The 17,830-nt window shown below is 35.3% G+C and overlaps 1 protein-coding gene across 1 annotated transcript in view; it reads left to right on the top strand.

Annotated features, from left to right (window-relative positions):
- LOC111045307 overlaps window positions 1–17,830 on the top strand; it is an 89,721-nt gene that overhangs the window by 38,910 nt on the left and 32,981 nt on the right. The window contains exon 3 of the mRNA XM_022330683.2: window positions 10,130–10,386. Coding sequence (XP_022186375.1) covers window positions 10,130–10,386 — 257 coding nt within the window. The remainder of the gene's footprint in view (window positions 1–10,129; window positions 10,387–17,830) is intronic.

Raw genomic sequence — 17,830 nt, 5'->3', positions numbered from 1 at the left:
TAGTAGCATAGATAAAAGAGAGAAAGATGGTAGTAGATGGAAGATAAAACGCTATCTTATGCTATTTTTTTCTTTGTAGTAGCTAGCTACCTCAATACTGAATCAAACACCACAATACTAACTACCACAAAACACCACAAACTACCTCAATGCTGAATCAAACACCACAATACTAACTACCACAAAACACCACAAACTACCTCAATGCTGAATCAAACACCACAATACTATCTACCACAAAACACCACAAACTACCTCAATGCTGAATCAAACACCACAAACTAGAATAGTTTATATAACTTTTGACAGATTCTATGACATATTAAAACTAGGGAGTTCTTTTTGAAACACCCGGTATATTGGTGACTTCACAATGTGTACCAAGATGAAGAAGACAGGAGTTTCTGCCTCAGGTTGAATCTCAACATTATGAACTTTCTACAATAGTGTAGATCATCTTTAGAATGATTATCAAGTGAGAAAGACAGAAATAACCGCTTTAGGACAGCAGGGGCCCGTTTCACAAAAGTACAAGTAGGTTACAAGTCTTGTTGCCAACCATGGTTTTGGAGAACAGCTGATTACCAGCGTTTCACAAAAGCAGAATTGTAAACTTGTAGTTACAATGAATTTCTACAAGTTTACAAGTGATTTGCTTGTTACGAACAAGTGTTTCACAAAGATTTTCATTGTAGCCAACAATTTTTGTCGAAATTACTTGTTCGTAACTATGAAATTTCTACCGAAGTGGAAAGCTATGTAAAGGATTTACAAGTGATCATTAAAATGATTTTAAATATTCAATAAATGTTTCTAATAATCAAAAATGCCCTATATTCATTATTTTGGAAATATATGCATCAGGAAATTGAATTTAATAAATTTCCAAAATAGTTATTAATGTGTTACCTCAAAGGTTATGTGTACTATAGTATATATACACAGTATATGTAGTATACATTATATATAGTACATTTACTATATATATAAAGTGTACATATACTGTGTAGGTTACAAATTCAGCAATAAATGAAGTAGACTGTACAAAAAACATTATATTACTTTCAAATATTTTCAAAGTAATTATTGAAAAGTACAAGTAACCTTTATAAAGGATGAAAAAAGGAAATCATCATGAAAATAGTTTATGTTTACTATTGAAGTACTTGTAGACTTGTAAAATTGTAAACTTGTAGATCATAAATTTTTGTGATACGTGAGTACTTGTAAACTTGTAACTACAATTACTTGTTCATAACCATGGTTTGTAACAATACTTGTACTTTTGTGAAATAGACCCCAGATATTGTAATCAGAATGTGGCAGTGACCATCGCGTCAGTCAGTGTGAGGTGAAGCGCGCCTGGCGCGACGAATTTGCCAGTCTTGCGTGTTGCTTGGCGGAAATTTGTTAGCAAAACATCGGCGGCGTCATCATTGTAGCAGCAGCAGCAGCAGCAGCAGCAGCAGCAGCAGCAGCAGCAGCTTAGCATAGCGAAGGGCAGCCGACAGCCAACACGCAGACCAACGTGTTGAGATCGCCCTGATATGAGTGAACTGTTGACCGGCGTTTTAATAGTAATGGTTATGCAGTGTGTACTGTGTAGCATGTGAGCTGTAGCATGCTTCAAAACGTCTAGCAGCAATAATTTTCGCGTAAACCTGCTTCCAGGGCTCAGCAACCAAGAATGCTATATACTATACTTGCTTACTAACGTCTATGCTGTAGTATAGACTTCTAGTAGTTTAGCTCATGAAACAATTCACAATGTAGCGAACTGAGCCAGACTGTACTGGCACTTTTTATGTACACTCAACATTCTACTGACCTCAGTAAGCGGTGTATTGCTTATCTGATAACTGAAGATTACCAAGTCGAAAGTATGAACTGTTTTGTTGACTGGGACATACGTGGAACATTTTGCACACTGGATGTTTGAAGTACTTGACGACTCTTGTACTAGAGTCAGATATTTTATTAGTTGCAGTGACTAAGTTTATCAAATTTAAGTTTAATTTAATTTTCTTGTCTAGCTCATTATGTAAGATGCTTTCATGAATATCGTTTCTCTCTTGAGGGGAAATATAATTCATCCGAGAATATTAATTCTTTCTTGGGGGAGAAGTATCACTAATTCGAATAGGATTTGCTCAAGAAGGTTAATACAGATATAGTTTTAGTAGTTTTGGTAGATGACAGCGTCTGTATGTGGAAAAAGACTTTGTATATTCGATATTATATTATATTCGCCTTTCCATATTTTAAGGTAAAAGCAATTACAAGATTTTGGAAGGCATCATCATCATCATCATCGTCATGGATTAGGCTTTTCAAGCCTGTTCCGGCGTCCATCTCTTCCTCGGTCTACCAATACTTCTTCTGCCTATTGGCTTGTGGAGTAGGGCATTCAATGGGAAACGGTCTTCAGGCATTCTAAGGACATGATCTGACCACTTATTTCTATATGTTTTTATCAAACTCAACACTGGTTGGACATCACATTCTCTTCTTATATTTTCATTCCGATTTTTTGGAAGGCTTATTCCAAATTTAAAATTCTTGTTAGTCTGCCTCAAGAGTTCAAGACATGCCCCATACTAGATAGAATGGAATGAATATTCTCAAGTACTCTGAGTGATCCGTGGTCTTGTGGATGGAGTGCTTGCGCAGCAGCATAGAGATCCCGGGTTCAAACCCTCTCAATACCAAAAGTTTTTTAACCAGATCACTCCCGTGTTATCGGATGGGCACGTTTTTTGTCGGTCTCGGCTTAAGTATGACAGTCGTAAGGCCCATACATTGATGGTTAAATTATAATTATATTCAGGCGGTGGGACCTTCCCGCACGGGACTCCCCACCAACAAAAGCCATACGATTTACTTCACTCTCAAGTACTCTTTTGAAATGATTTATTCACCACAACATGTTTAAAGGGATTCCCAGTTGCAAATGGCCAGAAATGGTTGAGACACGTTTTGAATAAATAAAACATTGTAAGAGGGTACTTGGGGAGATTTTATTTCATTATATCAATTTTATAGTAGCCCTCTAAGGAATAGTGCATTTATGCCCTATAATTTATGCGTATAATATTAGTACAGACTCATACTTTCGAACTTGATTTCTATAAAATACGAATACTGTATACGTAATACATATACAGTATCAGAGCTCTTTATGCTAGTTGATACTAACGATCATGTGTTGTCTGGTGCGGTGGAGCAGCGATGCAGAGGATGCAAACGAGTTCTACTGGAAACCCGAAACAATTCAAACCAACTCGTTACAATCGTGTCGATTTTTTGTAATTTTTATACCTTTCCAAAATTTCCTTTCATTCGGAAAGTTTCGGGATGCGCCTCTCGGTCGGTTTTCCGGTGGAATAGTGAAGCCATTGCCATTGCATAGCTTGCTTCCCATTGTGTGTAGAGGGACAGAGTGGGGATTGGAAGGAGAAGAAAAAACAAAACGAAACTAACAAACACATCCCCGAAGACCGTGGAACTGACTCATCTGTGTATCCATTTTCGAAATTACACTTTTTGTACGAACGGCACTTTCTCTTTAATCTACTGCTACTGGATTTGTATTTCCCTACTACTAGGATGATTATGATGATAATCCATCTCTTTTCCCTCTACAACCATCTTTTTTTCGCACTGTGTTTTTGTATTTGCCAGTGCAGTTGTTGTTTTTCATACAGGAAAAAGCGCGTCTGTATTTTGAACTCACGATTACAGAACATCTATCATCATCCTCCTCCCTTCCACTATAATCCCTCGCTTTATCAGTGTCTCCCTTTTGCTCTTCCTTCGACTGCTCCCCATCCTAACAATAGACCATAAACAAAAGGTCACAGCCAAAATAATGACTACTTGGTCGTACGTCCGTGTACATCCTGATCCTGACTCTCTATGTCTATAGTGTTCATTGCGACGTTTGTATGGCTATATTTTATTTATTGTCTCAATAGGATTGGCTTCGTCGATAGTTGAACATTTTGGGTCATCACATCATACACAATATAATGCCATGATACCAGCTCTCATTAGATGGGGCGTTGTTTTTGGACCGTCGCCGCCGCTTTGTCTCATGTATTTTCTTATGCAGGCCTCATCAGTTGTGTTGGCCTTTGTCTTGTTTCTTACCCACCCACATCAATCTATTACAATTATTGTTTATGAGTGTAATGAGATGGAAGATTTACAATAACAGCTAGGCTATAGATTGTGTGTCGCAAAACAACTTGGGGTCTTATCTGTCATAGGGGTATTATTCTCCGGTTTCCTTCCAAGGAGGATCAAGAAAGGGATCTCGACGAGTGTCTTAACATCCGAAGCAACTAGGGATCTGTGATCTGTTATATGGTTGTTTAAATTAATGGTAGAATTGTCCATTGAGCAGCAGGGTTATAGAAAATGATAGAGTTCCAATTACAAAATGATCGTGTTCCGCTTTAAAAAAAGGAAATAATGCTCTCTTGTTTGCATTATATAAGCCTACTAGTGAGAAGAGCTATTTGAAGTCCAAGTGCAATCCTTTTACTATCTTTTTCTATTACGATTGAAAATACCGAACTCCCAATCCAGGGCTGGAGCTTTTAATTCCAATGTATATGTCCATTAATTACTGCAAAAACATTTCAAACTGATGTCTAAATACATTAGCCTCTACTGTTCTGAATCTTAGTTTCAAACTAAGATTGTCTGAATACATTGATCACGTCACAAAATAATCTCTAGATTTCAAAATAATATCTAACTACAGAAGAGCACCGATTATCCGGACTAATTATTGATGACTGTCAGTAACCGGATAATCGATTTTAAATCAATTTTTCGCCCCACTTGGATGTAATGAGCTGGTTTTCGTGCGTCATATGGAGGCCGAAAATGATTGTTTTCTGACCAGGCCGGTAAAAGTTTTACGGCCCTAGGGCTGTAAAATAACCTTGAAGTCAGCTGATTCTGATTTGATGTGAACGTGTTTACAAAATGGTTTATGAAACGGAATCAGTTTATGCTTCTAGAATTGAATAAGTATTCTGCAATAAGATACTATCATTTTATTTGGATGAATAAAATACAGATAAGATATATATATATTATAAATTATTCAAATTCAAATTTCATAGTAGGATAGAACTTCTAACCTAAACTTCCGAAGTCAACGACAACAAGCATTGTTGACGTTGACATTCAGATTGGCCAAATTTAAGTGTGCTAAAACAGCTGATCAAAAAACTTTTCATTATTTGTGTTTATTATTCAAGAATCAAAACATTTATAATAATATCATCTTATTGTCATTTGGAAGAATAAAAAGTATAAACTCAACCTCTTACATAATTGAACATAATATTTTAGGTTATTTAGACAAAAAATCAGAATAAAAAATAAAAATACTTGGGACAATTTCCTGATATTCAGATTACCTCAGGTTTGCTAGAGCTATGACCTTCCTGTTTTGCTTTCGGAAGTGCCTAATAAACAATTATTCTCATATTTATATTGTTTATTTTTCTGTGTGGCGAAAAATAACGTTCTCACCATGGGCAAAAATGTTTTTCCGGCTCTCAATCTTTTCTAGTCCTCGGCCTACGGCCTCGGACTTGAAAACCGATTTCGAGCCGGAAAAGTCTCATTTTAGGTGCGAAATATACTATTTCCTCCACCTACTGTCTAAAGTACTTACTTTATGTTTCTCCCTGAAACATGATACTAAAGTGTCACTTTTTCGCTCTCGGTAGTAAAAAACAGAAAAACTTCCTAGGGAGGAAAAGTTACTCCATTTAAATAACATGGGAAGCATCTCTATTTTAAAAACTAACATTGTAATAGGTTAGAAAGTCTAAGCTCAGATGAGAAAGAATAAAGAGTGTCTGTCATTGAGTCAACTGAATTCAATACCACAACCAGAAATTTGATCAACTCATGAAATATATGTTTGTATGATATTATATTCTTAATATTAGTAGATGATAAAAATTTATACAATTTTTAAAATATTTTATTCTATTCAAAATACCAGACAACAAATATTTTTGATCTGCAATTCAAATCTGAACCGCGTGATGGAGTCAGCCATTTTTGGTAGACACCCAGCTGATATAATTGTTACAACTTTGGCCGATAGATAGCGCAATCGGTAGTGCCAATCAGACGACCGGTTTTTAGGTTTTAGATTTTAGATTTTGTTGTTAGGAAAAGGAAACATTGTCACCAATACGTAAGTTATTAAAATTATTTTATTTGCAGTTTCTATAAAAAATGTAGATGGAGGAAAAATGTTGTGTACATCACGAGTGAAAAATACTTTTTTCTCCCTCAGGAAAATTGTTGCCCTCGGCTTCGCCTCGGGCTTCAAACTTTTCCCACAGGGAGAAAAAGTCGTACTTTTCACTCTAGATATACAAATAACTATTACCCATGCTCTTCAGTGTAGACGTAATTAAATCTTGCGTTCCGGTTATAGCATTTAGTAGTGCCGTGGTACTACAATTTTGCGTTTTCAATTGAGTATAAACTGAAAGCATAGAATACATAGTTACATAGAATTACATAGAATTGAAGAATAAATACAGCCCGTTACATACATTTCGTTTTACCTTTAAGAATACAGCATCAATATTGCCATTTTGATTAGAAAAAAACATGTGCTTTGTTGTGAAATTCCGTATTAGAATACTATCAATGTTATCCCATGTTGTATGCGAACTGACTTATTGATTTGAATAGTAGAAAAGGAAAAATCTAGGGAAGTACAGGAGTTGAAAGTGCGTGTTGACTTGAATATCAAATTTGTATCGAAGTGGAGAATAAGACAAGCAATATTTGAAGAGTCATATTTACTAGATGTTGACCAGTACTAGAGGGGAAAAATGTTATTTTCATCTCTTCGAACCAGACTGTCTGATCCCAACAGCCAATCGTTTTCCCTATATTTCCATCGACTATTTCCTGCACAAGCCGCTTCTAGGTCTTCGGGATGCCGTTCACTTGGCTGATCAAACCATTCGAACGTACAATAGTGGTATAAATATTTTGTTTGAGTATAATTTAGTGATTCGGTTGGAGAGTACCCAACCCTGCTGCACTTACGTGGCTTGGCGGCGAAAATAAACAGACGAGAACGACTTTTGAATGGAAATTGAAGTGTGACCTTGAGGCGTGCTCACTATTTCTCGCGCTCTCTCTCTTTTCTCTGATAGTTTCTTGTTCTGAACAATACTCAATGCCTTTCGTACTATGAATACAGCTCCCATGCCAATTGGCTCGTTTTCCTCAGCCACAATCGAAAAATACATTCTCTCGGAAAATGAGAACGAATCCATGATGTGCCGACGCAGACTTCAAATAAACCAAGCGTGCGGAATATTCTGTCTCGCTATTTTGAAATTTTTGTATTGTAAGTGGTCCAAATTGGTTCATGCGATTCAAATAATGTATTCAATTCAGAACTGAACTGCGCAAAATTGAATTGTCCAAAACTGGTAGAGTTACTACATTTTTCAATACAAAGCATAAAATTATAGTTTTCATGTCAATTTTCAATGTAGAATCTATATACTAATTTAGTTTTATCAATTTTCATGAATTAATAATAACTTTTTGTAGTCTAGACACTGTTTCTACATGAATATTTGAAATAAAACTCACTTTTTGATGAGAAATGAGGAATACATTTCACTCTTAAGGGGGAGCTTCTTCAGCCAGTGTCAAACTCAAAAGTACTGACCTTTTTATAGACTTTTCAATTCAATTCAAATATTTTATTCTACAAATGTACAGAATACATTGAATAACGACATACATAATAAAATAACAAAACACACAAAACAGTCAATAAGAAATTCATCACAATCAAATATGTAAAAATTCTTCAAATGAATATAAGGACAATCCTATCAGATATTTTTTCAGCTTGGCCTAGTTCCCGTGCAAATCGCTCTCCAAATCCAACATTGACAAACTCACCAGCACACGTCTGTAAATATTGGATACACTCAGCAGGTACTAATCAGCTTAATAATTACACTCACTGTGCTTAATCACTGTACTCTCTAATTAATTAATTGAAAAATAAGAAAATCTAGAGACTGAAGTACACTTGAAACAAACAGGGTAGTCCAGTGCTACCAATTTTGACTTTAAAAGAATGATATTTCTTTTAATAGAAATATCATTCAAAATTATATTTTTTTATTTTCCAATAAAATAATAGTAGTCATTATAATTTCATTCTGGAGTAATACCACAACATCAATCAAAATACCTCTTTTCTTCCGTTTGCTCAGCGAAACGACTGCGATGAGTTTTCCTCAACGCTTCGACATCAGTAATCTAATATTTTTTCAGGAATGTTATCAAATAAAATGTCAAATGTGTCAACCAATAATTTGTGATTGACGAAATTGATTATGAATACTATTGGACAAAGTTGAAAAAGTTATGTGTATACTAAAGTATTACAAATGTAGTGAATGAAATAGTGGTAAAATTACATTGTTCATAAAATAATAGTGAGTTCATTACAGTGTGGTTCATTCGTTCATGATTATAAATAGGTTTAAGAAGAAAATTGAAACTTGAATTGTATGCTTTGGCTTAAATAAATTATTAACTCAGTTTTGAACAATGTAATTTTAATTATTATGGAACAAATTTATCCGTCCGGAGAGATAGTTATAACCGCCGTTTTTGTAGTGTTGTTTGAAACTCAATAATATCGATATAAACTAACTCACTTGTGGTAAAATGAATATTCCATTTCCACAAACAAAGATAATCGTTATTTGATGAAATACTTAGGAACTATTCCTGTGATACAGTGATATTTTTTTGCTGTTGTCTGAGAAGATATTGCTTTAATTCTTGTACAATTTCGTATTCAGGCCAAGGAAGTTGACAATGTTGTTGTCAATCTGATATCCAGTAGTGATTTGTGCTTGTGCTGGCTTACATCCCTGGCCCACTATCAAACGATGCCAAAAAATTTCTGCTCCAATCTTTTGCAACCTTCACCCTTCCTATTTACAGTGCTGCTCTCTTATTTTTGTAGATTTCGCTCAAACTCAAGTTCACATTTGTTTTTTATCTCATCTGTGTGAAGATTAAATAGAATTTGCATTTAATCATCTTTGCCGCTCGTCTCAGTTTAGATTAAATTGTAAATTTATTCGTCTCATGGTCTGGATGCTCAGACCTTCGGCCGTTTTATTTTCTACTCATCGAGGTTTTCTTTCTGCATACAATTATCTCTGACATTCAATCCAGCACCAGTTATTGCAGTTTATGTTGCCAGTATTCGCTAGGATCCTGTTACATAGATAGCTATTGGTAATATCGTTTATCAATTCAGTTTGTTCGCGTAATAACGTTGAAGCGTTTCATAATAACTATCTCTATTACAGTATATACATTAGGTAGCTCCAATATATTAGTTTTGTTCATTTATTTCAAAGGGGCTACTTGAAAGATTAATAAAACATAATTACTAGTATTCTTCTTTTTTTTAGTGTACTAGTGATTCTATTCAATCAATTTGGTTTGCTGTTCGTTTAAAGGCATGGAAAGCCAAGTCAGCCCAATTTCAGATCGAAGCAATAGCAAACAATTTATTCAAAACTAATTGGATTGTTATATTTCTTGAGGAATAAGTGATATTAAATGATATTATAGTGCTCGTCTTGTGTTGTTGATGTTGTGGTAGATATCCATATAAAATGGAAACAACTTGATATTTATTCAAACTAGAGCAATAATGTAAACTGGAGTTAAAAATGATGAAATTACACGAAACTAACATATCAAATTGGTTCAATTAATTAGTAGTTTTCATAATATCAAGTCGTTTTAATTAAAATCAAATATTCGATAAAAAAATATATATTCCACAATCAAATTATTTATTATTTACATTATGGAACCACTTTCTGGGCACAGTGTAATTTTTTGTAAATAATTATGTATTTAATGCTGAATGCATTTTTCGAGTATGAGGGATAGAAAGTCCCGACTCCGCCAATACTGATTATTTTCATTCCATCAAGTATTTTAGGAAATGAATGATCTTTTCATTGATTGTTCTTGTATTCCTAATTATTAATGTTGGTTTGTCTGTTTTCAGGCATGGAGAGCGAAGGCAGCGCGATGTCCGTGGTGCAAGGTATGGGGGGTATGGGGTTTGGAGGGGTATCAGTGTCGCCCTACCTGCTGGACTCTGCACTAGCGAGCGACAACGACCTCAACTATGACGACCATCACAGCTCCGAGGAGGAACTGGAAAACATAAACAGCTCCAATCTGCCTGCGCATGCGCCGAATGCACGGGACGCTCGCAGTCGATCCACCAGCACCCTGCCTGAAAAGCGAAAGTGGTCACAGGTCAGTTAACAAATAAACTATAAAATAATATAAAATGTGTAAAAAAAATTTCAATTAATAAAGAGAGAAAGAGACTAAAGCTGGTTCCCACATTTCAGTATCAGTGGACATGACCGTGGAAGTAATATATTGTCTGGTATTTATCTCTTTTCTGTATAGGGCTACTTGTAATAAAAATAAAAATCTCGGTACCCTTTTTGAATTATGAATGTTGAAACATGTTGTGATTAAATCATTCAAAAAGGGTACTGAGATTTTTATTTTTCTTTCTAGGCTATTTTTGTCTGGTATTAGGGGCGATAACTTTTCGTTATTTGTTCAATTAATATCGGGGGACCGAGCTTCGCTCTGGAGTGTAAAAGCATAGAAAATTTGTACAGAAATAATTCATAGTTTATATTTATTCATTTTCTCTGTCCTACAATTCTTTTTACAGTTATATGAGGAGGGACAACAGGCTTATACCCAAAACTGTCCCTTTTCAATTATACTACAGTCCAAATCAAAATCTAGGTTAAGCGGTTATCACTCATCACAATAACAATATTATTTTATTCACACTTCAAAAACAAACGCATTATCAATTACAAATAGATATACTATGAATTCTATTTAGAATGATATACTATGTTTGTTAATATACTATGTACTATTCTACACTAACAGCATCTAGTTACTATTTTGGACTTTCTGAAAGTAAACATGTTTTCTAAAAAAAAGAGAAATATTAAACGAAAATAAGTTTTTCTTGCTGAATAATAATTTATTCTTCTCGTGAGATCAGCTGAGGAATATCCCACACATGCACTCGCTCACTCACTTCCATTACGGTATAGACAGACGACAAAATTTCCAGCTGTTTTTCCAAGAACGTATTTATCCTTTTAATGTCCTTCAGCGAGTTATCCCAGGGTTGAGACCTAGTGCAATCGAATTTTCATATCATAAACCTACTTTGTTTCAAATTTCGTGAGAATCGTTACAGCCGTTTTCGAGATCCGGTCACATACAGATATATATATAATATAAACAGAAATTGCTCGTTTAATAGTATAGGATTACACAAAATAAAAAATATACTAGAGCTTGTGGATTCTCACATATTAGTATCAGAGAAAGTGACGGGGGGTGTCATTCATATTGTCAGGTATCTCAAATTTGCAAGTATTTTAACTTTTCGAGTATATTATCTGAAATTATCGAAAAATTTCGCATAATATTATCATAATGCCCCATTTGACAGTTAAAACCCAACCTCCCTAAGTGTGTGATCACATTGGATGCGCATATAATGATAAGAGATAATAAAACAATATACAAATCTTGAAGCACCATTAATTTTTAAAAATTAATAATAATTAAGGTTATATTTTTATTTTTTTATTTTAAAACCTGACGATGGTGTGATCACCGAAACTAGTTGTTGAACTATTTTAATGTTTTTTAAAAATAAATGGTGCTTTAAGATTTTTATATTGTTTTATTAATTTAAAAATTAGCCCATGTGAATGAAGTGTTTTTCTATGGAAAGAGCTATAGGAACATCCACACTGAACGCGTGCACTTGATGGTTGCTACATGCAAGTCACAACGTGTTTCAATGGCACTTTCCACATTTTGTTTTTCGGCTCATGCATGATCTGACACTGCATTTGCTCATATATATGCATCCATGTGATCACACACTTAGAGAGCTTAGGTTTAGGCTTTCAAATGACAATCTGTCAATTATATTAATTGTATCATTTCCATGATGCTGAACTATCTGGGTTTTCTACTTTCAATAAATAGTTTGAATAAATGCCAAATAAGCTATTACCAAGATAGCAGGCTTCAGTCAAAATTGTAGGCGTCGTTGGAGTACTTAAGCATATATTCAAGCGACAATATTCTTTGAATGAATTTCGTTCAACAATTTGTAGTATGTTTTCTTGTACAACCCATTAACTATTTCTGAATTTAGAGGCAAATCGGGAACAATAATCACCCTATTCATAATATCCCAGCATTAGATTATTAAGTAAATATACTACATTCATACCTTCATACGTAACAAATCCGAGCTGCGACTCTTTATTCAAAGATAAATTATTGAGATTGTGAAGCCACAAAGGCCAAAGTTATCCTACCAATACTAACAATGAGTCGTAATTATGACATCATGCTGAGAGAAAGCTGTTCATACAAGTTTAATTATTACTCCTGGTGCGAGTAATGGCTTTAAGTTTATAGAATCAATAATCTTGATCATTTGTTCTCAAGTATGACGTATAAGGTGTGATTATTTTCATCACGGGTGTCCTCTATTTTTAATTTTGCCTCATTCAAGAATTTTATGCTTTGTTATCAGTTCGTCAAATGTATTGCAATTCTTAAAAAAAGTTTTCTTGGACACTACATAATCTATATGCATAGGGAAAAGATACCATTAGTAAATAAAATATAATATACTATTGCATTATTTGACTCTGCTATAAGTTACTGTAGTGTAATGAATCATTAAAGTTTTAGATTTCACCCGAATCAATAGTTGAAGTGTATAATAATTCTGATAAAATCTCAATATTCTTTATTCAAAAATAATTAGTTAGTGTCCGAATATGGCCACCATCAGGTACCATGATTAAATAATTTCCACTCAACGTCTTCCACTTCTTTTTCATCTTACGTTTACATGTACGTTTACTTACGTTACTTGTAGTTGTTACTACGTTACTTGTTGTATATACGTATAACTGTATATTAATTGTATAACGTATACTTGTAGGGTCATACTGTAGGTTTACTTGTAGATATGGTTGCATTTATCATAATGTGTTTCATACGGGGTTTCATAGGTTTTATATGAAGAGCTTCTATTTCTCCGTTTAAACCGAGTATCTGCATACGAGCCTTAGTGGCCTTCTCCTTCACCAATCTCGTTTTTTAGTCAGAATCAATAGAGAAAAAAATAAAGTTTGACATTTAGAGTTACCCATATCCCAATCTACACAACCTATAATCAGTTTTCATATTGTGGTTTATAGATCACAACCTTGAATCAACCAGGTATTGTTAGATCAATTGATGTGGTTCAATATTTTTTCAGGACGTAGTAAAGTTTGTGAACGTAGTGAAGTCGACTCGAGTTGTACTTTTCTTGAACAGCCTGCATTCCTCCTAAACTGAATGCTCTCAGATTATTTATGCAGGCTCGGTTTTTGTGGTGGATCCGCCTACGATTCAAACTTGTTAGCATTTATTCTGGGAGGGGCCTTGTACCCATTGTTCAGGCCCGGCTGCTTTCTGCTTAGTCATCCTGTGCTGTGAATGCCTGCCTGCTTGATGCTCCTGGTTTTGGTGGCCACGTTTTATATTTTATAGACTTTGAGGTTTTCAAATATATCACCGCAAGACACTGGGCCACGTTCTATATTTTATAGACTTAAAAATATTCCACCGCAAGACACAGAGCTGTGAAGAACGTATTGATGAGCAATGTATTTTTTCAATCATTTAGCATTACACAATTATAAAAAGGTAGGTACCGCAGGCTTAAACCCAACATGTTATTGATCACTGAAACAGTGTTATTGCTGTATTACGTTGGTCAATATTGAAAATTTGCCGAAATATATGATGGATGAATGGTAGAATCTGTATTCCAATTGAAGCTTGAACAACCACTTGAAGGTGACGTTTTCCTAGTTTTACGTTGATTAATATTGAAAAAAATGCCTGTATATAAGCTGGATGAATGATAGAATCTGTATTCCATTGAAATTTGAAGAATCACTTGAAATCATGTAGGAGAATTTGTCAAGTTTTCCTTAGATGTTGGCAATGGCAATGTATATATGCTGGCTAACTCACAGAAATAATTAATTGTATCAATAAAGTTAATATTACGCTGTATACATATCACAAATTCATCACTGTTATTGCAATTACGGAATCCAATCGAGGATAAAATGCAATAAAATCATATTCATTTGGGTAGCACATCCGAACATCAGTAGGCCTATAGTGTATTACATGTTGTACTACAGTACACTTTTCTACAGTATTCTAGCAACTTACACCCCAGATCCAGATCTCGAATACGTTTAGTTGAACGAGCGTAGCGAGTTCTTACTGATCACTGGAGGTTCGAGTTGTCCGTTTGTATGTTCGATGACTACTTCATTTTGCTTCCATCAATCAACTTCTTTTTTTAACACATATTCCTTTAATATTTATTATCACAGATTCAAGACTGTTTTCATTTAATCTATGTTATTATGTAGAACATGGCCAATCTATAGCGTAACTATAGAAAGGAGACATTCGAGAACTATAGAATGGCCATGTATAGACACAATGCAAACACAAAAAATATATAAAAGTTTTCAGAAAACATCACTTGGAAAGTTGAGAATTTCTAGAGATTCTTGTGTGTAAATTGAAGCTCTCTCTGATCTGTACTGTCATCCTATCTTCCAAGCATAATCGGAAGTAGTTAGTTAGCACTATAACCAACAAATATACTGGGAAAGCTGTGAATACTGTGATAGAAAAATCAGATGCCTGTGTTAGATAGGCACAAACATCAGGTTGGAATATTCGATTCCCCGTACTTTTCACAGCTACTTGGAGGTAAACGAGGCGTATTACGTCGGTGCAGTAATGTTATAATGGAGAATCGAATTCGCTCATGTTATTGGCATGCTCGTGAATGGAACTGATCATGTGTGCCATATGAACGACGTAGTAAATGTGCTGTGCGTTGCCTTGTGTGACTGTGACCGTCTTGTTTGGGCGTTTACTGTCGGCCTCTTCTTCTTTCACTCTTTTCTTTGTCATCCTCTTCTTTTTCCTCTCCTTCTTCCGCCTCTCTTCTTCCTCTTCTTACCTTGACAGGAGTCCTTCATTCCTCCTCAATCTTCACAGATCGCTACTCGCTTTCAGATCGAATCCGAATCCGGAGCGCACATAATAGACGATCAAATTCCTGCAGCCGTCCTGCTCTACTGCTCTGTTCACTCTCTTCTTCCTCCATAGATTCCATATTTTGTCCTCGAATCACTTTTCATCTCCTTATTCAACGGTAGTCGCTCAAGTAGATATTCTTCTGTCTCCTTTCACGGACAGATCTCACTTTCCAGCAGCTCTTTTTCTTTTACATTCTGGGAATGATGAGAGGAGAGTCTGTCTTCCATGAGATTGGAAACTCTCAGTATGAATTATACTGCATTTGATGTAAATTTCCATCAATCAGCTTTTGGTTGTTGCTGAAGTCTACTTATACTGACTAGTGACATAAGAAGAAGATGTCCTTCTACATTTTGGCAATGATGAGAGGAGAGAGTCTTCCACGAAATTGAAAACTCTCCAGCATGAATCAAGGTAGGCCCACACAGATCGTCATCGGACGGACGGTTCACATCGGACGAATAGATTTGATGCATTGTTTTCAATTGGAGTGCGCATACCTATACGATGCGGAAAGGTATGCGCACTCCAATTGAAAGCAATGCATCAAATCTAATCGTCCGATCCGTCCGATGCGTGCCGTCCGTCCGATGACGATCTATGTGCGCCTACCTTTATACTGCTTTTGATGTAAATCAGTAAATGACCACTAATCAGCTGTTGGTTGTTGCCTGATGTCAACGTATTGACTTGTGGCTTGTGACTTGTAGATGCCCTTTAACATTCTGGAAATGATGAGAGGAGAGTCTTGCATGAGATTGGAAACTCTTCAGGATGAATTATACTGCACTTGATGTAAATGACATTTAGGGACCACTAATCAGCTATTGATTGTTGCCTGTTGTGCTGTTGTCTACTTACTGACATGTGAATCATGTGAAGATGTCCCGTATGTTTCATGAACATCTTACAGAATTCATTATTTATGAAATTCAGTAGTATTGTTTCCACGGGTTCAATGCAGACAAAAAACACATTCCATTCTCAATTTGATTGTATGGGAAGAGATGTAGTATTTCTCCATAAAAATTGAGGAAATTATGTTGTCAATTGATTGATTTTGTCATTGTCCTTGATATCATTTTGTTGTCATTGATATAGTTGTATATCTTTTAATTACATTCCATTCTTCTCAACATAAATTTTTCTTGTACAATTTAGATTCTATTTTTTTTTAAACTTCATATTCCTTCAATTGTATTCTGATCTTATTGCAGACTATTTTTTTTCTCAACATAGCCAAATTGCCTGGAACACTGCATATTATTCTTAATTATTATAAATACACGGATTCTATTCTTAACATATCCAATTGCCTGGAATACTCTCATATATTATTCCAAATTAGCCAATTGTGGCACATACGGTCCTTATCTGCGAGCAGAGTGCAAGAAACACTTGGTAGGCATAATAATATTCATCCCTTGGAGATATCAAACCCCAGAACACGTTGAATGGTGAAATTTGAACGCATCGAATCAGTTGTTTCGGGATGCTTCCGCCCATGAGATTGTGGCTGCTTGCAAACTACCTCTGATCCCTTCTTTATCCTCTATGACGTCATTTTCACTTTTCCCTGTGGCGTGTTCGTTTCTAATATCAAGTTGCGGTTGATTCTCATTTGCCCTGGTTCCCTTTCTGTCTCTCCCGTGCATTGTTCGCATTTTCGTGTTTTTCCAGTCCCCATTACCTCTCTCGCTCTCTCCTGCTTCTACGCAACTCTCTGTCCCTCTCTTGTTACGCATCGTCGAATCTCCGCCTAACAAGCTCGGATCAATTCAAGCCACATCAAGTTTTGCAACATAACCTCCACTCTTCTTTCATGGCTCCACTTTTGAATAGCAACATTGTGCAGTTCTGACTGTTGTGAAATTTTCTGAGCTCAAGTTGGCTCAGGTATTCTCTAATTAAACTGCTAATTGAAGTTGCCAGGGAAATGCAGACCTTCCCCTTTCACATAAATGCAATATTCATGCGAATATAATGGTCCAGTTCCTGAAATATAAAAGACTTCTATACAAACAATGCATTTAAATTCATCAACCTTTCTCCAATATAGACATTTATGCTTTTACTATTCAATTGGATGGAATGCAAGGGGCTGAGAACAAAACCTTCAATTCGTATTAATTAACTTTCATTCGAAGTCTGGAAACATCCATAACATAATGAAGCTTTTCCACTCTACCCCAATTCATTGTTTTTGTTAATACAGTATAATTTTATATTACAGTGGAGTCCTAATGTCATGATTGCATGAAAAACTTGTGAAACCAACTTCTTGTATCAAATTAGGAGTTCTGGTTACGTTCCTTGTGTTTCACATCGAATTCGCACCCTTCATTCACAAATCTCCAATTCACTTTCAATATTTTCCTTTGATTGCCTAGATTGATTCCTTGATGAGCATGGCCTAGCGAGTATGAATAATCCCAGTTGAACTTATGGCAATAATGCTTAAGCTATCACTCTCACTGTCACTGGTGTGTGGGAA

The sequence above is a fragment of the Nilaparvata lugens genome, chromosome 5 (genome assembly GCF_014356525.2).
Source record: "Nilaparvata lugens isolate BPH chromosome 5, ASM1435652v1, whole genome shotgun sequence".
Taxonomy (NCBI): Eukaryota; Metazoa; Arthropoda; class Insecta; order Hemiptera; family Delphacidae; genus Nilaparvata; species Nilaparvata lugens.
Note: the sequence above shows the minus strand (reverse complement) of the source record. Positions and strands in the feature narration are given on the sequence as shown.